The sequence below is a fragment of the Taudactylus pleione genome, unplaced genomic scaffold (genome assembly GCF_031769625.1).
Source record: "Taudactylus pleione unplaced genomic scaffold, aTauple2 ptg000113l, whole genome shotgun sequence".
Classification (NCBI taxonomy): Eukaryota; Metazoa; Chordata; class Amphibia; order Anura; family Myobatrachidae; genus Taudactylus; species Taudactylus pleione.
This window is the reverse complement of record NW_028284515.1, coordinates 14127885-14148720: the sequence shown is the minus strand read 5'-3', so window position 1 is coordinate 14148720 and position 20836 is coordinate 14127885. Positions and strand designations below refer to the sequence as shown.

Genomic DNA, 20836 nt, shown 5'->3' with positions numbered 1-20836 from the left:
ATATGTAGAGAGCTGGAGACAGGTGGTACTGTGAACCTGAAGGTGACCTGAGAAAAGACTATAGAAAGGTTGGCAGAGGGAATTTGGGAACTGTGTTCATTTTTGTTTGTACTTTGTGTGTGTGTGTGTGTGTGTGTGTGTGTGTGTGTGTGTGTGTGTGTGTGTTGGGAGGTATTATGTATAAAAAATATAAAAACATTTTTGTAGTGGAATTTGGCTAACTGTAGTGTTTTGTATAAGGAGAAAAGCTCTCTCTTCTGGATGTTACTCCTTTGCTAAGCAGTGTCTGGCTGAGTAGTTTGTGAAGAAAATGTGCTGCACTTTGTTTAATTTCTTGCCTGAGTTTGTCTCATATTAGCTCTGATGCTGTTTGTTTGCATTCAAACAATGGGGGTATTTATCAAAGCTGGGAGAGAGATAAAGTTGTGAGAGATAAAGTACTAACCAATTTACATTTTGCAGGCTGTGGTTAGAAAATGAACGTTAAAAGCGGCTTGGTTGATAATTTATTTTTTAACAATGTTATCTCTCTCCCAGCTTTGATAAATACCCCACAATATCTTGCTTGCTACATTTGAGAATTAGGGGTCTATTTACTAAGCAGTGTTAGGAGACAGAGTGAAAAGTGATAAGGAAGTGATAAGGTGCCAGCCAATCAGCTCCCAACTGTCATTTTTCAAACACAGCCTGTGAGATGGCAGTTGGGAGCTGATTGGCTGGCACCTTATCACTTTCTTATCACTTTTCACTCTGTCTCCTAACACTGCTTAGTAAATAGACCCCTTAGTACTGTAATACATATAACTTTTGTTTCTTCATGTATCTGGTAAAACAGAAATACTGTAACAAGAGATATTAATATCTTGTACATTTGTAAGCAGGACTTTTGTGTCTGCCAAAATACAGTATATCTGAACATTACAATAAATCACATGTATGAGCAGATAATTAAAGATGATTCCATGAGAACTCCTCAGAAAAGCAGACCAGACATGCCCGCTTAATTGTGTTTGTGGGCTGGAAACCTAGGCAGAAAAAAGGAGTGTGTTGATGCTATTAGAAGTATACAGTTATTATGGTCTAAAGGCCCCCATACATCAGTAACTCGAAAACCACAATTGAACAATTTGAAGATTTATTGCCCGATTTTAGGATCTTCCCAATCTAGCAATCTGCACCCATACATTACAGATCTTTTTCAGTGATTTGCAGATCGATTACAGCAAACACAGATCTGCCAATCTTGAAAGGCTCCATCATTTTACTAGTAACGGTCTGCAAATTTGCTGATTATGTCCATACACCAGGGGGTAAATTTACTAAGATTAGAGATGGTCCCGATTTTCAAAGTGATTTAACTCACTGGAATTCGCCAAAGTTCGGGTGATTTAATCCCTTGTTATTTACCAACAGGCGATTTGAGGCTAAATGAGTTGGCCGATGGTGAAGCGGAACGAGATATCTCTCCCGAGTAACTCGTTTTGCAGGAGATTAATCACCCGAGATTGCAGTGTTTTCTCTCTGCAAATCTCTCCCGAGCTAACAGCCAGCACATATCGGTGAGATATGTGCTTGCTGCTTGTGTGTTACATCTTGTAAAAATGTGCAAAATGTTTAAAAAAAAAAAAAAAATGACGTGAGGTCGCCCCCCCCCCCCCCCCCCCCAAAAAAAAACCACTAACCAGCCTTGGGCTTTCCAGCCTGTCCAGGTTCTTAACATTACAGGGCAAAAAATGTGTAGGGTTCCCCTGTAATGTAAGAACCAGCACAAGGCTGCAGGGACAGAGCTGGTTTTAAATATACGGCAAAAAAAAATGAGGCACTAGAGTATCAGATAATTTTAATATGCAATCAAATAAACAGAATAAAAGCTTGCGTACCAATGGTGGCGGTCAAAACATTGCAGATTCAACGGCATAAAACAGCTCTGCATGTTTCGTCATCAAACGATATCTTGCGATATATAATATATATATATTATAATATTTTGGACAGCTTGTTACAACCGTGTCAAGGGACATGAAAATTTCTTTCTTGACACTACTTTTCTAAAAAATTGTCTGATGTAAGAGAGATTCCATATAATGCATTTTTATGTAGTATAGATGTTTGCAATCTTTATACCATTATTCCTAATGGACCGGGTTTAGAGGCAGTACGCATATTGATTTCTGGGAATCCGTTATATACAGGTTTTGATGTAGATCTGGTGTTGGATCTGTTAGAGATGATTTTAACTAAGAACTACTTTATGTATGATGGGAGATTTTATTTACAGACCTCGGGCTGTGCGATTGGGTCCTATGTGGCCCCATCGTACGCCAATTCGTTTATGTTTCAGATTGAATAGGATTTATTATTTAACAACCATGAGTTTTCAAAACATATGATTTTTTTTATACACGTTATATTGACTATTTATTTATGATTTGGTCTGGTACCCAACATGATTTTAGTTCTTTTTTTGATCTTCATAATAACCAGTCCTGTAAAATTTACCTATACTATTGACCCTTGTAGTGTTAATTTCCTGGATGTGCAGGTGAAACTGTGAAGGAGTGTTGAGTACTTCATTATTTAAAAAACCCACAGATAGGAATACATTTTTACATGCCTCTAGTTTTCACCCTAAGCCATTGAAATACGGCTTGCCCTACTCTCAGTTCATTAGGGCACGACGGATTTGTAATGATGACAAGGATGCTGAATTTCATATTGACAGTATGGTCACTAATTTTCTAGAGAGAGGATATGATTTGCAACAACTATTGGGAGCTAAAAACGTGCACTCTCTTACCCTAGATATAGCCTTTTGACCAAAAACAGACTAGAATCACCTAGAAAGCGTATGCCCTGGGTTAATAACTTCAATGTAGCCAGTGATGATGTATACGTGGGGTAGTTAAGAATAGATGGCCTATTGTCAAAACAGACAAAGATTTGGGGCTGCATGACACTGATGTAATGCCGTGTTATACCCGGGGGAGAAACCTTAGAGATTGGATTATGAAAATTGACGTTACTGGGTTGAATAAAGGTACATCTAGGAATTTTCTCACCAAGAAGAACGGTTGTTACAAATGTTTGAACTGTTTGACGTGTCGTTATTTGTCAGTTGGAACTTCATTTAAACATCCAAGTAGTGGTAAAAGTTTCTACATCAGACATGTGCTGAGTTGTACTACAAGATATATTGTCTACTTGATCCTATGTCCGTGTGGTCTAGGTTATGTGGGCAAAACGGACAGGACACTGCGTGAGCGCATGGCGCTTCGCCGGTCTTCAATTGGAATGGCTATAGAGTGCAGGACTAGTGACCAGCCGGTTTTGCGATATTTTGCGCAAGCTGGACACAGTCTTGCGACATTGAGATACATGATTATCGATCACATCCCTGAGTCTGTTAGGGGTGAAATTATTTAGGTGGGAGACCCGCTGGATCTATAGTTTAAATACCCTATCTCCAAAAGGGTTAAACGAAAATTTGGGACTGCATTGCCTGTTATAATAACTTTTTCATATTGTTATAATTTTCTTATAATGTATTTATATGTAATATTGTCTTAGCGAAAGCTCTTTGACTAGATGTGTCTAGTTCTTTGATCTGAGGTGCCTATCTCTGTTGTATCACTTTCAGTGGTAATATGCATATCGTGTCTGTCCTATGTAGTATGTTATCTGTTTATATTTTGTCACTTGGCAACGGGTACTGAGTAATAGCGTCACTTGTTGACGCCGATTTCCGGTCCCGATTGCCGCTAGTGTGAGCCATGGCAATGGGTACTGCTTGATGACGTCACATGGTGACGCCGACTTCCGGTCCCAGCAGCCTTGAGTTTGCACGTGGTGTGGGAGAAGGGTATAAGGTGAGCAATTTTTTGTACTGTCTTTTATCCTGATGACGATGAAATAAAATCATTGAAACGTTGAATTTACTTGCTGTTGATTGGACTTATTGATCTGAGTGCCGCCGCCTTCGACTGTATTGCTGGGGTTCCTTGTTGGGATCACCGACGGAGGGCACCGGTGACCTTGTTTTGCTCAACGGGAGTGCTGCCCATCTGGACATTGATAAAAATATATATATAATATATTATTATAAAAGAATATATTAGCCCAGCATTTCAAGGCTCAAAGCCTTTTGATCAGAGTCACACACTAAAAGACAAACGTTCTTGCCTTTTTTTTTAATGTGACCCTGATGAAAAGGCTTTGAGCCTTGAAATGCTGGCTAATAATTTTTTTCTACTATACGATCATCCTATCGTCCCTGCCATTTTTTGGAGTGTGCATGTTTTAGCATTTGGGCACTGGGGTAAGCTGGGATTTATTGGAGAGTGCCAGCAGCTTTATATATATATATATATATATATATATATATATATATATATATATATATATATATATATATATATATATATATATAATTTTTTTTTTTTTTTTTTTTTTTTTTTCTTATATATACTATACTTCTGGTCAGAAAACCAAATAAATGGCACACTGATTTGTAATGGAAGCTCCTATTCACTAACACAACATCATTTCTGTATTGCAGGTTCATGTGCTCTCAGCTGCCGAATCAGGTTCTCAAAAGCATCAGCATCATTGACTCCCCTGGAATCCTCTCTGGAGAAAAGCAGCGTATTAGCAGAGGTAGGTGACAGGTGTATGTAGGGGAAGCACAGTCCTTTTGTGAAAAAATGTCATTGTTAGCAAGTGACTCTCATCCGAATTGTTTGTGTCTATTGTCCCATGTAAATTAACTTTTCAATATCCCTTGTGTATAATGCTTTCAGACAAGCTTTCCCTCTAGTAGAATTGCAGTGAACTGCTGCATTTTTATTTCTAATTGGTGTCTGTAGCAAATACAAAATTTAGTAAATCATGATTTAAGTGGTCTTTTTGTAATATAAAACATCTATTTCCTTTAATGTAAAATGACTTGTGCTGATATGTTATACAGATCATGTACATTTAGGTATAACAAATGATTAATTCTGTTTCTGCTCTCCCATCCGTCCCCTAGTTTCTACATTGGGCATTGGCACATTGATGAATGTGTCCACTAATGTGATGATGTCTTCTCCACTTAGGGGGGGATTCAATTAGACCCGTTAATTTAACGGGTGTGAAAAAAGGTGATAGCTTCGGGCTTTAATGCCCAGGACTATTTGATTAGAGCCCCTTTTTTTTACCAGAAACCCTTTTTAAAGCCGGTTAAATTAACGTGTTAATGGGCGTTATCACATACAGTAGAATCCATGAAAAGTTCACAGACCTTTGTGTTAACAGGGTCTTTACACCCGTTAACAGCTTAATTTACTGGGGATTCCTGTTAAATGAAGCCTGCGGCCTGCCTTCAGGGCTAAATAAATAGCCGCGGGGGATCAATTAGCATTGGGTAAATTACCATGACTAATTGAACTCCCCCTTAATATAGTCGCTACTTAAATGTTCAGTACCAGCACCTGTAAAATATGTTGTGGTTAATAGAATTAAGGGCACCTAAACTAATGTGTGCACTTCGGAAACAATTCAATTGTTGCTCCGTTCGGGCGCGCATAGCCACAGTTAGACACATTTCTGCTGGCCACATCCTGAGGTGACGAGCAGAAATGTGCGATAAGTTGGCTGTTGGATAAGTTTGGATGCCCAAGCTAGCGGTTTGGCGCCCAAAGCAGGACGTTAGCTGCTATACGTGGCTAAACCCCTTGCTTTTGGGTGTGTACGCGTGGCATGGTCGCCCAAACGGAGCAACAATTGAATTGCTCCAGTGGGCGCCCAAAGAACAATTGAATCTCCCCCTAGAGATATTTCAATGTTTCATATAAAAGCACTTGCCTGTAGAGCTGTGCCTTTTATGGTTGTAAAGCACTCAGTGGCTTCTAATATGCTACCAGTGAGTTTTGGACAAGTTATGGCCCACAATTTAGACCCCGTCCCCCTGCTAAAAATCCCTATCACAGACCAAGCTAGATGCTGGCACTCTGCAAGGATAAAAAGCGTGTTTATTCTGATTGCAGCAATAGGACTGTCAGAAAAAAAATAGGCATAACCTGCCTGAGGAAGTGGCCAGCAGTCCTGTGAAACGCGTAACATTTATACAGTTTATCACATGCTGTACCAAAAGATCAAGACACGTTTGTATTAATGACTTACTGTGTATCTTCAATAAACTATTTATTTCAAAGAAGTGGTACTGACTACTCAATTGGGGAAACTTGCTCCAGAAAGGACATTGTTTCCAAAACTATGGGGGAATTCAATTACCGCAGGTAATAACAGGAGGTAGCTTTGGGCTTTAACGCCCCTGGCCATTCAATTAGCATCCCACATTCGTGCACTAACACCGGTTATTGGGTGTCAATGCACAGTATCTGTGATAAGTTCACGGACCTGTGCGTTAACTGGCATGTATCACCTGATAACTGCACTGTTAACAGGGATTTCTTTTCGGGTCTCAGGAGCTCAGTTAACGGGGCTAATTGAATCCCGCCCTTAATGTACCTAAAATGCATTCAGTCAACCAGCGTCCAGCTTCTCCAAACGCTCTTGTGCAAAAGTAAGCGTATGATGTCGCAAACCTTAGGCTGATTTATCAAACAAGTAACATTCTTTTTATCATGCGTTCCTAATCTTAAACGGTGCTCCAACCAATCAGCTCCTAACTGTCATGTGTTTGAAAAATGACAGGAGCTGATTGGTTGGAGCACCATTTAAGATTAGTAACCAGTGATCACAAGAATATCACTCGTTGATACATTTGTGCGTGGGCTCTTATACATTTTCCATATCCTGTTTTTAAACACCTAAAATCTCGAAAAAATAAATACATTTTTGATCACTTGCTTCATCTGACCAAGAACATGAATCCATACTATGCTTTGTGTTCACTGAGACTGCCTGTTACAGAACCCTGTCACATGAACTTGTGTCACTGTGTATTTTTATCTTGTGTACTCCCTTGTCAGTCATTTATTGTATTTTTCCTCTTTCTTATCTCCACAAGACAACACAAACCTGTTCCCATGCACTGTACAAGACACATGCACTAGTCTGTCCTTACATAGTCTCAAGGTCAATACAAAGGTCACTTGGAAAACAGAACATGCCTTCAGTAGGGCAGGATGTCCTAAAGCAAGAAATATAATTAGCTACCTTTTTTAAATGAACTCCACCCAGAAATATAATGATCCTCTTCCCACCTGGCAGTGGTACAGTGTCTAGGATCCCTGCTATTTGTGAGTCACCCCCAGAGGGGGGAATGACTAAGTCAGTTTTCCTGCTGGAGGAGACAGCGTTGTGTTGGTGTACATAGTACGGCTTACTGCACTATACACTGCCGTCTTTCCCAAATACCAGCCCTTCTACCCCCTTCACCGCCAGAGCTATAGCATTTCTGCTTTGCTCAAAATACATTTGTGAATGCAGCATTGGTAAATGTATGTGTGTGTTTGAGATTTCATTATTTTACATGCTTATTTTACTGCTACCATCGATGGAAGTGCCACCGGTCCTCTATCTAACTAACAATTGCACAGACTAGGCACCAGAATTTGTTTTTAGCAATTCTCAACGGTTCTAACATAATCTCTCACAATTGCCCAGGCTCAGCGTCACAGACGACCATACAGTTCACTGAGACCACCCCTGCTACTGCTATTAACACCGTTATAGCGTAACCTCTCCCAAATGCGCAGGCTTGGCATCACAGACGACCATACAGTCACTGAGATCGCCCCTGCTACTGCTACTAACACCATTATAGCGTAACCTCTCCCAAATGCGCAGGCTTGGCATCACAGAGGACCATACAGTTCACTGAGACCGCCCCTGCTACTGCTATTAATACCATTATAGCATAACCTCTCCCAAATGTGCAGGCTTGGCATCACAGACGACCATACAGTTCACTGAGATCGCCCCTGTTACTGCTATTAATACTGTTATAGCGTAACCTCTCCCAAATGCACAGGCTTGGCATCACAGACCACCATACAGTTCACTGAGACCGCCCCTGCTACTGCTATTAATACTGTTATAGCGTAACCTCTCCCAAATGCGCAGGCTTGGCATCACAGACGACCATACAGTCACTGAGATCGCCCCTGCTACTGCTACTAACACCATTATAGCGTAACCTCTCCCAAATGCGCAGGCTTGGCATCACAGACCATCATACAGTTCACTGAGACCGCCCCTGCTACTGCTATTAATACCGTTATAGCGTAACCTCTCCCAAATGTGCAGGCTTGGCATCACAGACGACCATACAGGTCACTGAGACCGCCCCTGCTACTGCTATTAATACCATTATAGCATAACCTCTCCCAAATGCACAGGCTTGGCATCACAGTCCACCATACAGTTCACTGAGACCGCCCCTGCTACTGCTATTAATACCATTATAGCATAACCTCTCCCAAATGTGCACGATTGGCATCACAGACAACCATGCAGTTCACTGAGATCGCCCCTGTTACTGCTATTAATACTGTTATAGCATAACCTCTCCCAAATGCGCAGGCTTGGCATCACAGACGACCATACAGTTCACTGAGACCGCCCCTGCTACTAATACCGTTATAGCGTAACCTCTCCCAAATGCGCAGGCTTGGCATCACAGACCACCATACAGTTCACTGAGACCGCCCCTGCTACTGCTATTAATACAGTTATAGCGTAACCTCTCCCAAATGTGCAGAATTGGCATCACAGACGACCATACAGTTCACTGAGAGCGCCCCTGCTACTGCTATTAATACTGTTATAGCGTAACCTCTCCCAAATGCGCAGGCTTGGCATCACAGACGACCATACAGTTCACTGAGACCGCCCCTGCTACTAATACCGTTATAGCGTAACCTCTCCCAAATGCGCAGGCTTGGCATCACAGACGACCATACAGTTCACTGAGACCGCCCCTGCTACTGCTATTAATACAGTTATAGCGTAACCTCTCCCAAATGTGCAGGCTTGGCATCACAGACGACCATACAGTTCACTGAGACCGCCCCTGCTACTAATACCGTTATAGCGTAACCTCTCCCAAATGCGCAGGCTTGGCATCACAGACGACCATACAGTTCACTGAGACCTCCCCTGCTACTGCTATTAACACCGTTATAGCGTAACCTCTCCCAAATGTGCAGGCTTGGCATCACAGACGACCATACAGTTCACTGAGACCGCCCCTGCTACTGCTATTAACACTGTTATAGCGTAACCTCTCCCAAATGTGCAGGCTTGGTATCACAGACGACCATACAGTTCACTGAGACCGTCCCTGCTACTGCTATTAACACCGTTATAGCGTAACCTCTCCCAAATGCGCAGGCTTGGTATCACAGACGACCATACAGTTCGCTGAGACCGCCCCTCTGCTTCTAGCAATTAACAATGGATGTAGTGTCGCTGTGGCAGTCTTCATGGGTTTTCTGAGCATATATGAAATAAACTAATAAAGAATACTTTATTTACAAAAGGAGTACTAATGCTTCGTTAAAAAGAATATTACAGAGAAATTGGTTACATAGTTACTTACATGTATCACAATATACAAATTAAAAGTTACACTTACATATAAAATGCAGAAATCTGGCCGGGGAGAACAGAAGGAAAATGCAGGTTACAAACGTTCAATACAGACATTGATCTTCCAGTCTGAACTCAGAACAAAGGTACCTCATACCTTTTTGTCAGTAGAACATCCCACCTTGGATGATGTAATCTCAGTCTTGGCTGAATGGTTAATTAGTTATTTGGGTCTAGGATCCTCCCAAACTACGAAGTCCCTTTTTAACTTAAAGCCAAATAATTCTTCATATACTTCCCCCTGCGGAAAGGATTTTCTAAAATATGGGATTTTTCACCTTAATTCTCCTTATTTTAGCTATTCGATGAGTATAGATATCATGCATTCTTCTTCTTATTATTATTACCAGTTATTTATATAGCGCATACATATTCCGCAGCGCTTTACAGAGAATATTTGGCCATTCACATCAGTCCCTGCCCCAGTGGAGCTTACAATCTATGTTCCCTATCACATGCTCACACACATACACACTAGGGGTAATTTTGTTGGGAGCCAATTAACCTACCAGTATATTTTTGGAGTGTGGGAGGAAACCTGGAGCACCCGGAGGAAACCCACACAAGCACAGGGAGAATATACAAACTCCACACAGGTAGGGCCGTAGTGGGTATCGAACCCACGACCTCAGTGCATTCTTGAGAGATCTCATATCTTTAAAACTGTACTTCTCAGTGATTTGCGAATTGCACCCAACCTGCGTCTTTAGTTCAGATATATCAGATATATGCTTCAAGCTTCCAGCTCTTATAGACAAGTCAATTTTATATAATAAACCAGCTCAAATATGACAGGTTGTATCTAATCACACCTGAGTGACCAAACGGAATACACTTGCAGCTACCTGTTGTGAAAGGTTTCCTGCTTCACAGGTCTAGGTAATCACCATGTGACCCCAGGTCAAAGGCCTTGTTTAATTGGGTTTCCTGGTCATAGGATGCCCTCAGAGAGATACGTCTAATGACCACCCAACATCTTCTCCTGAGTGAAATTAAAATGCTAATAAAAACCTTGTCATGTCTTTTAATACAGTCACCATTGCTATTATGACAGGGCATTAACCAAAAGGCTTTCCTATGCCCCTCACAGTACCAAAAAATACTTTCATTAAGAAACCTCCTGCTCTACATTCCATAACCTGTAATATGCCACAGGACACACAACATAATAAGGGCTTTTTGATTTCCTGCCCTCAAATCCCTCACAGTTTGAAAACCGTTAGGGTGGCATGTGGTGAGGTCAGTGGCTGGGGAAGCACACATGGTGATGGGTCTGAGTGCTGGGAGCCTGTCTCACCCCCTACTCACTGTAACTCTCCCCACACTACACTAAGCTTCAGTGTTCATTGATTCTCCTACCTGCATCACTGTGTCTTCTCTTGCTGCTGACTGAACTCCGATCTCTAAACACTGCAGTGCATTTCCTTGTCACATGACACATCCAGGGTGTCCACCAGTGCTCAAGGCGTGCCCCTCCCCAATATTAGGAGGCATGCCTCTATTAGCCCTCTTTCTGTGCAGTTTACTTCCCACGGTGTGGCCCCGCCCCCAGCTTTGCAAGCAGTGTTTGACTATACAGAAGCGAGGCTGAGCTGTTGCTGCCTCATCTCTCGTCTCCCTGCAGTCCAAGGAAGTTCCACAAAGCTGGTGAGTGTTAGCTACAAAAATGATTATAATAAACAAAGAAGAGGTTTATAAGTTTATAAATATCTTCTTTGTATTCCAAATCTCAGGAGAATGACTGCATGTCCGTGGTTTGTACCCAGCGATGCGACCAGCGACCCCCTCCGCCACCCCCGCCGACGGGCCTACATATCGGGCAGCTGGTTCTCACTAGATGATCTGATGCCTGACCCAATATGTCAGCTGACTACCCCATAGGAGCGCGCACCGCACAACATATTGAGCACACACTTAACGGTTTAATGTTTTGTCGTTCCGACTGTCGGAATCGGGCAAATCGTTTAATACTATATATAGATTTATACTGATATATTGCAATCTACCATTGTAAAAAAAACACCCCCAAAAAACAGTGAACCCCTCATCAAATGTCATAGAAGAAGAAGCAAAGTAATTCATTATTAGTGATTTTCTTTTCACATAAAAATTCTGTGACTCATTGACCCCAGTGTGCTGAGACTGTTACGTACACCTGTGTATTCTAATGCAGGGTTGGAGGAACAGAAGGTTTTGGGACTGATCCAGAGTTGGTTAGAGACGCTGCCTGTATTGGTCGCCTGTCTTTGACTTTATGCAGGGGCAGCTACAAAGCCCTTCCCTGGTGTGCGTCCGACTGCAAGGAATGAGACGCCCACTGTCGGCATCCATAGGCGCTGATATACCGATTTGGTGCATCTAATGTGTATGCAACCACTTTCAGCAATATATGGCCGCGACACTCTTAATAACCCTCCCATAAGATGTGCGGTCTCCGTGCTAAGCCTCCTCCATGTCATTGCCTAGGTACACCCATCACTTTTCCAAGGCATTTCTGACACTGTGCGTCTCAATAACAACAGCGCCTTTGTGAGTACACTCTGTGTAACACAGGCCCTATAGGAGTTTTTAGGAATTTCCCCCACACGTGCAGTACCAACAAATCACTCATTTATGTGAACATTGCATTGCGTGCGGCTCTAAATCAGGCCCTTTGTTGGTAAGGTGGCTTCCTCCAGTCCCAACATCCTCATTCCAGCCTCCCCTCTCCAGTCCCACCTGTTGGTAGCTGCAGGTAGTGTTTCGGCATGAACAGTACAGAAACTGTGGTTGTTCTGATGATTTAGTTTTTGACTGTGGCCTACTTGCTCCACTGCAGTGTGCTTCTGTCTGTCTGTGTGCAGTTGCCGCGTGGTATCGTAAAATTAGGCTGTTCTATGTATCAAAGGGTCTAATTAAATACGGCTGTATAGTTTGCCAAGATCCTGTGCGACTGCCTGCCATGTAGTGTATGCATTAGGCGCACAGTCTCATACACATACTACATGGCAGGCAGTCGCACAGGATCTTGGCAGACTATACAGCCGTATTTAATTAGACCTGCACACACTACATGGCAGGCAGCTGCACAGACTGCCTCCCAAAGTAGTGTGTGCATGAGGTTGTGCGACTGCCTGCCATGTAGTGTGTACATGAGGCTGTGTGACTGCCTGCCATGTAGTGTGTGCATGAGGCTGTGTGACTGCCTCCCAAAGTAGTGTGTACATGAGGTTGTGCGACTGCCTCCCAAAGTAGTGTGTGCATGAGGTTGTGCGACTGCCTCCAAAAGTAGTGTGTGCATGAGGCTGTGTGACTGCCTGCCAAGTACTGTGTGCATGAGGCTGTGTGACTGCCTGCCGAGTACTGTGTGCATGAGGCTGTGTGATTGCCTGCCATATACAGTGTGCATGAGGCTGTGTGACTGCCTGCCATGTAGTGTGTACATGAGGCTGTGTGACTGCCTGCCATGTACTGTGTACATGAGGCTGTGTGATTGCCTGCCATGTACTGTGTGCATGAGGCTGTGTGATTGCCTGCCATATACAGTGTGATTGAGGCTGTGTGATTGCCTGCCATATACAGTGTGATTGAGGCTGTGTGATTGCCTGCCATATACAGTGTGATTGAGGCTGTGTGATTGCCTGCCATATACAGTGTGATTGAGGCTGTGTGATTGCCTGCCATATACAGTGTGATTGAGGCTGTGTGATTGCCTGCCATATACAGTGTGATTGAGGCTGTGTGATTGCCTGCCATATACAGTGTGATTGAGGCTGTGTGATTGCCTGCCATATACAGTGTGATTGAGGCTGTGCAAAGCAGTTGTCAATTGTGTAATATTTTCTGTTTCACGAACAGGATGTGATTGGTTCTAGGAATACAGTGCAATTGTCTGAGACCTTGTGCACATAACAGGAGAAGATTGTACTGGGAGAGGGTTATTTAATAAAACACCTATTCACTTCTTAAAGTGTGCCACATTAACTCTGTGCTGCCTGCAGATGTCATTATACTTGTGATGATAAGGTCAAAATGCCAAGCATAGAAATACAAATACATTGATAGATGGGCTTGTGGGTAGTTACAATTTACACAACTTCATTCCAATTGTCCCTGATTGAAAGCATTAAATTGCTGAAATGTTGGAGAAACCTTTTCCTATCTCGAGTGAGAGAGAAAAATGATGCGTGCTAAAGATCAGTGACTATAACAATATAACGATAATGAAGGAATGACGGTGTACTCTGCTGCTAATTCCCTAAATAGGGTAATTGGCTCCCAAATTAAAATGTGGAAAACAAAAGGCTAGTGCTGATAGTTACTACAAACAAATGTATTACGTGCTAAATAACGTACAGCAATGACTCAATAAACAATGTTAAGAAATGTATATATCAAAGAAGAACATCCAGAAACGCTAACCTATACATCTTGAAATATATAGTCTACAGTGTTTCCTAAATCCGGTCCTAACTCACCCCAGCATCTCGTGTCCATGATTTGAACCTTTTCTTTACTTTTGTATGACTATTGAATTTAAGAAACCTGTTTCTAATGATAGTCAATAATTAGTCCTTTCCCTAACTCCCTCTTGGAGGGTTATATTTAACATATTAAACTATGATTATTAGAATCCAGCAAAACCGTAAAATTTCATTTCCTGCCCAGTAGACTGATAGCCCTATAAAGACACAAAAGTCCTCAGTCTCATTTATCCCTTTGAAGTAATCTGACCTGCAGATGAAACGCGTTGGTTGCTACATTTCCCTGACTCCTTATTTGGACAGATAAGCAACTTATATGTTTTTAACATTGTGCGTGCAATACCTACGGAGTTCCACAATGTAATAGGGTATCTTATTCTTTTGTTATTTACTTATTTTTATGTTTTTTTCTTTTAATAAAAATACTTTCAGTGAAGAAAATTTGGCTGGGTTGTGCATAGAATAAATGGGGCTGATGTCCCTACAATTAACCCTGAACTACAAACCATATGCACTGATAATGATATTGGATGTTTAAAGTGGGACAGAAAAGTTCGTAAAAATACGCCCAATGTTATGATGTTGTTTTCCTTTTCTATTTCCTTTTCTATATATAAACATTTTACTATCTAAACGGTCTTCCCGCAACAATCGAGGATTTCAAATTATATTGTGGATAACAATTTTTAAAGCACTATTAGGCGCTGTATATCTCTTGCTTTTCATGATCTTATTTATGATTCTGATTTACCACCATACTAAATATTGAAATATAAGTGCATATCACATTTATGTACACAAATGAATACTGTTAGCAGTGTATTTAGCGCCGTTTTTTACTTCTGTGTATTATATATATACAGCAGCAAAATCCCAGAACTCACTCCACAAATGTAATTATCGCGTAGGTGCCATCCATACACCCTAGGGTCCCGTACAGAGATAAACAATTGGCGGCACTTGTTAAATATTCAATATAGTTTAATCCAATGGATTATACTATATTCATACATGCCTACTCTCCCGGGAGTCGCGGGAGGCTCCTGGTTTTTCGTTTACCCCCCCCGCACTCCCGAAAGAGTAGGCAAATCTCCCGCATAACGCCCACTTCCTAGTGAAGTGGGCAGGATGGGGAGATTTTCCGAGAAATTTGCGTGTCCGTAGGGAGGTGGCGGGACTAAATTATGCAAATTTGTGTCATTTAGCCCCGCCCCCTCACTAACCCACAAATAGCAGGGTCTTCCTGTAAAGGTGGCGGGGCCTAATGGAAATATCAAGGGGATATAGCATATGTCGTACAACATGTTGGAGAAGATACCAGGTTGTATAATCTGGCCTCGCCAGATGAAGGCAGCAGGTCCTACACGGTTGGTTGGCATTATTTTGCTATTCTTTGCCATAATTCCATTATCTCTTCTCAGAATTTTGTTTTTTAAGTGTGACCATCCCTCATTGTAACAGTAACATAAGGATATGTGTGATACTGCAGCTGATTACTGACATCAGACAAGAAAAGGACAGCACACCTAGTGATGCAGGCACAATCCTCCTGATTTGAATTATGTACATACTATACAGTACCCTTTGCTAAGCATAATTAAGAAAATAATTCATTTTGAAGTTGCACTCAGGGGTGAGGACCCAACTTTCCAAAGAAGTGACATAAAGCTTTAGAGCAGGAGAAGGCATGCAGATCCAGGTGGTCTCCAGTGCCGGCAGCACCTGACTGTACAGATTCAGCTGACAAGCCAGATGTGGATGCTATAGGGCTTCCTGTCTGGTCCTCCAGATCTGGAAGTTCTCAGCACCGACAATGAAAAGGGGGGGGGGGTTTCACATGGTTAAGACCATCAGGGAAACCTGCTAAAGAGGGGGGAGTGTCTATATATAGATAACCACTTTAAAAATATAATTCCCATTTAGGTTTAATACATTTTAAAATAATTTATTGAACCACATTATAGTTTCATGGCTTCATCGAGGACAATATATTTTTGTCTCACTCTCAAAGTAAATATAAAAGTGTTAATGAATAATTTTTTCCCTTTTTTTTTTTTTTTCAAATTTTCAAACCATTTAAAGGTTTGACGTTCACTTTTCTATTGTACTAAATAGGCCAGGATCAAACAGATCACAATTGCTGTAGTGTTAACACCCCTCTTTTGAAGTTGGAATTCGAGAACCTTGGATCTGTATTCTCAGGATTTCCCTATCTGGAATTTAATTTCCTGCGTATACGTGAGGTTGGTGGAAAATAATTAGTAAATTTTGCTTTCGGGAAATGGTTTATGGCAGCTGTAATTTAATTTACAGTTAGGACACTTCAGCTGTAGATGCGAGTTTCATACAACTCTGAGGGGTCTATGTATCAAGCAGTGAAGTGTGGAGAATTGAACTAGTGGAGAAGTTGCACATAGCAACCAATCAGCTCCTACCTTTTATTTTATAGACTGTACTTGATAAATGCTACTTCAAAGCTGATTGGTTGCTATGGGCATCTTCTCCACTGGTCCACTTCTCCATGCTTTTGAAGGCTTGATACATAAACCCCTAAATACCGTAGATGCTAATAGTTGTGTACATTAAGCTACAGAGCATGCTTCATGCTAAGGATCTGGTCACAAACCTGACTTGCATGCAACTCTGCTTCAGGGATGTAGTTTAAACCCGGCTGTCGGGATGCCGGCGCTGGCAATCCACACACCAGTCAGAATCCCGGTGCCAGCATCCCGACAATAAGTAGTGGGGTTAGGGGGGAGGGTTAGTGTTAGAGGTTGGGGTTAGGCACTAGGGGGAGGGTTGGGGTTAGGTACTAGGGGGGGGTGGGTTTAGGCTGCCGGGGGAGGGTTAGGTTTAGACAACGGGGAGGGATAGGGGTAGGGTTAGGATACTTACCAACAGGTGTCGGTATCTTAACCCTGTCGGGATTCTGACCGTCGGGATCCCGAGCACTGGCATCCCATACCCAACCCCTGCTTCAGCCCCAAAAGCTTGTGACTGTCCATATGAAATCGCTATGATATACCGATGGATGAGATGCCGGCGGTCAAAACACCAACCAATGCTGGCATCCCGATCGGGAAGAATCCCAACAGGTGCCGGTGGGCCGGAATTTCGACGCCTATCTTTAGTCCCATGTCGGGATTCTGACAGCCGGCATTCCCGTCCATGTAATTGCTGACAGTCTTGCAGTTGATTTAAAAAAAACAACCCTCCTCCAAATGCCCCCCAATAAAAATAAAGTTTATTTCAGGTTTCCATCTCACCTCCATTATTAAGGATTAGATTTTATTGCCTTCATCATCATTGAAGGGCATCACACTAGAGTTTCATATGCACATCACAATTCTCATTTCTTTGTGTTAAAAATAGTTAAAACATTTTAAGTTCCTCTAATACTGTTTACATTTTAGTATGGTAACTGGCTTTCAGATTTTGTTGGTTTAAAAATGGATGTTATGTTTTTTCACCTTTATGAGGACTGTCGGAGCCTGATAAAGTAGTACATTTTGTCAGGCTATTATGTGCTCTGCAGAGATAAGGGAGGAGAAAGGAAGTTTATGTACCACACAATGACTTTTTATTTATTTGAACAAAAACTTTCTATTTTCCTATTTTGAAATCCGCTAAAAAAGCTCTTGTAATGCTGAGTTGTTCTAATTCTATAGAATGCCCATAAAACGCCGGCCTTCTACGTAGCATTGTACATTTGGACAAAAGTTTGTGTATATATGTGTGTGTATGTATGTATGTATATATATATATATATATATATATATATATAATCTCTATCAGGGCTCGACAAAACCCTGGGGCCAGGTCGCCATGGCGACCAGATTTGGCTGCCTGGCGACCAGGTTTTCAGCAACCCCCGGGCCCTGTAGTGCAGACCGCGAGCGCGGTCCACACTACAGAATAGCAAACATACAGCCGTCAGGGGCGGCTGTATGTTTGTTATAGCAGCCGATGAGAGTCTGTCAGACTCTCATTGGTTGCTGCGTCGTTCACGGAGTGAACCGGCTGGAGCACTGATCAAAGAGGCACTACATAAGGGAACCACCACTGGGGGCACTGCAGAGGGGGGATTACTACAGGGGGCACTGCAGAGGGGGGATTACTACTGGGGACACTGCAGAGGGGGGATTACTACTGTGGGCACTGCAGGGGGGATCACTACTGGGGGCACTGCAGAGGGGGCATCACTACTGGGGGTACTGCAGAGGGGGGATCACTACTGGGGGCACTGCAGAGGGGGGGATTACTACTGGGGGCACTGCAGAGGGGGGATTACTACTGGGGGGACTGCAGAGGGGGGATTATTACTGGGGGCACTGCAGAGGGGGGATTACTACTGGGGGTTGTTTGTCAGGGGCGTAGGTGCTCAGTAATGCTTCGAGGGGGGGGGAGGGGTCTGGCTCCTACACTTTAATCCTGGCTCCTAAGTTTTAGAAAAATTTGGCAAGCCCTGATATATATGCATGTGTGTATGTGTATATATATATATATATATATATATTTGTTGTAAAAAAGACAGCGGCACTGAGGGTCTTGGTTCTTATGATGTATATTAGCTCCGACGTTTTAGGGCTCTGTCGCCCATTTGTCAAGGTACTACCTTGACAAAAGGGCGACAGAGCCCTGAAACATTGGAGCCATTATACATCATAAGAACCAAGACCCTCAGTGCCGCTGTCTTTTTTTACAACGATTACCTTTATTACAGAGGGCAAGGGGGCAGCATTTTTGCTGTATAATTTACACATTTCCGCAATTTGATATCCTGTTGACTTTGTGGTGTTGACATTATGACTTTATTCAATCTGATCTCAAGTATTCTGCACAGGCCAGGATGTGCACCTCTCCTCCTCACTTTATTACCCACTCTCATTCCTGGTTCCAGGACTTATTTCAGACTGCACCCACTTTGTGAAATAAACTTTCTCCTAACAGTAAAAGCTTCAAACATCCACTGGACGTTACTTTTTCAGGCAAGCTTCTGAAAGTCCCGAACCACCTTCTTGACCTCCCTAAAATATTCTAAGTGATTACCACTTCTCTACAGAGGTCACGCGAACTTTCATTTACTCTTTCTGTACCCGAACAACTTACCAACTCCCAAACCAATACTGCTGTGTGTCTGGATTATATGAACCCCTCCAAGCACCTTTTTCCATTGCAGTCTGATGGATCCAATAACCTTGTACCCAACTTCTTTTCTTGTACATTTTGTAAGTTTGTGAGCAGGGCCCTATTACCTCTTTGTCTGCTACTACCTTGGCTTGTATTATTATTGCTTGTTCCCAAATAGTACTACTGTGTATGCAGGTGCTATATAAGAATTCAGTAATGCTATTATGCCTCATTATGAGGAAGTATAGTTGTTTGGTAAAGGGACTTGCAGCAGAGAGTAGAGTCAAGGGATCATTTGCATTCACTTCTGGTGCATATCCTCAATTTTTGCATGAGAAAATTGTGGTTTCTTAAAGAATATAGAGACAGATATACAATATTTGCAAGAAACTTTCCTTCGTCTATTGATAGCTCTATAGACAAAGAAATGTTTCTTGCAAATATTGTGTAATTGATGCTACATGACAGGCATGTCCAGTTTCCAGCACGTTATGATCTACTTTCATGTATCAAAACTAGTCGAGAGTTACCCCACCTTCCCAAAACCACTCCACTTTTTCTAAAACAAGGGTGTTTATCTGGGAATTTGTTAAAATAAAAAATTAAATTAAAGGTTTAGGTGTTACAAACCATATCACATAATAATGGCCCACGGGGCCCCGAACGCGTCTTTGTGGGTATGTAGTTTGCTTGCCACGCTGGCTGGCATGCTGGCTCCTCGTGGTGGCAGGCTGCGAGAAAGGGACAGTCTGCAAACTGCTTGCCATGATGCAACTGTTTTCAAACACTGTTGAATACACTTGCATAGTGGAGAGTAGTTTCTAGGCTGTCCCTTTGTGTATTGATGGTATGCAACAGTATGTGTGTATTCAATGAAGTGTTTGGATATGCTTTACTCGTGCCAAGTAGTTTGTATACTGTTCCTGGCAATACACTGTCTCCGATCATCTCGCGACAGATGTGTTGGACTTCCCTGCTACATGATTTCTTTATATAATCTGGTCATGACAATGTCCATCTGTACTGTAGGAATTGCTGCTATTAATACTCTATTTTGGGGTTTCTCTAGGCTATGACTTCTGCCAGGTCTTGCAGTGGTTTGCAGAACGAGTTGACCGGATTATTCTTCTTTTTGACGCTCACAAACTGGACATATCTGATGAGTTCTCAGAGGCCATCAAAGCCTTTAGAGGTCAGGATGACAAAATCCGAGTGGTGCTGAACAAAGCTGACCAGGTGGATACTCAGCAGCTGATGAGAGTCTATGGTGCCCTAATGTGGTCCTTGGGAAAGGTGATTAACACCCCGGAGGTGGTACGGGTGTACATAGGCTCTTTCTGGGCTAAGCCCCTACAGAATACGGAGAACAGGAAACTCTTTGAAATGGAAGCTCAGGATTTATTCCGGGATATCCAGAGCCTCCCACGGAATGCTGCCCTGCGCAAACTAAATGACCTTATAAAGAGAGCTCGTCTTGCAAAGGTAAGATGTGTGTTGTATGCATGTGATGTCTGTATCAATGTAGGGGAGACTGGGATTATTAGGAAAAATCCTCTGATTGTCCATGGTAGTCAGTCAGGTCAATGGTATAAGGAAACCTTCATATCTTGTACGTTTTATCCCTCACACATACATTTATAACTTACCAG

The 20836-nt window shown here is 42.3% G+C and overlaps 1 protein-coding gene across 1 annotated transcript in view; it reads left to right on the top strand.

The window, feature by feature from the left end:
* The window catches only part of EHD4 (EH domain containing 4), a 91090-nt gene that overhangs the window by 27609 nt on the left and 42645 nt on the right, over positions 1-20836 (top strand). The window contains exons 3-4 of the mRNA XM_088471254.1: positions 4556-4653; positions 20257-20669. Of these exons, the coding sequence (XP_088327380.1) occupies positions 4556-4653; positions 20257-20669 (511 nt within the window). The remainder of the gene's footprint in view (positions 1-4555; positions 4654-20256; positions 20670-20836) is intronic.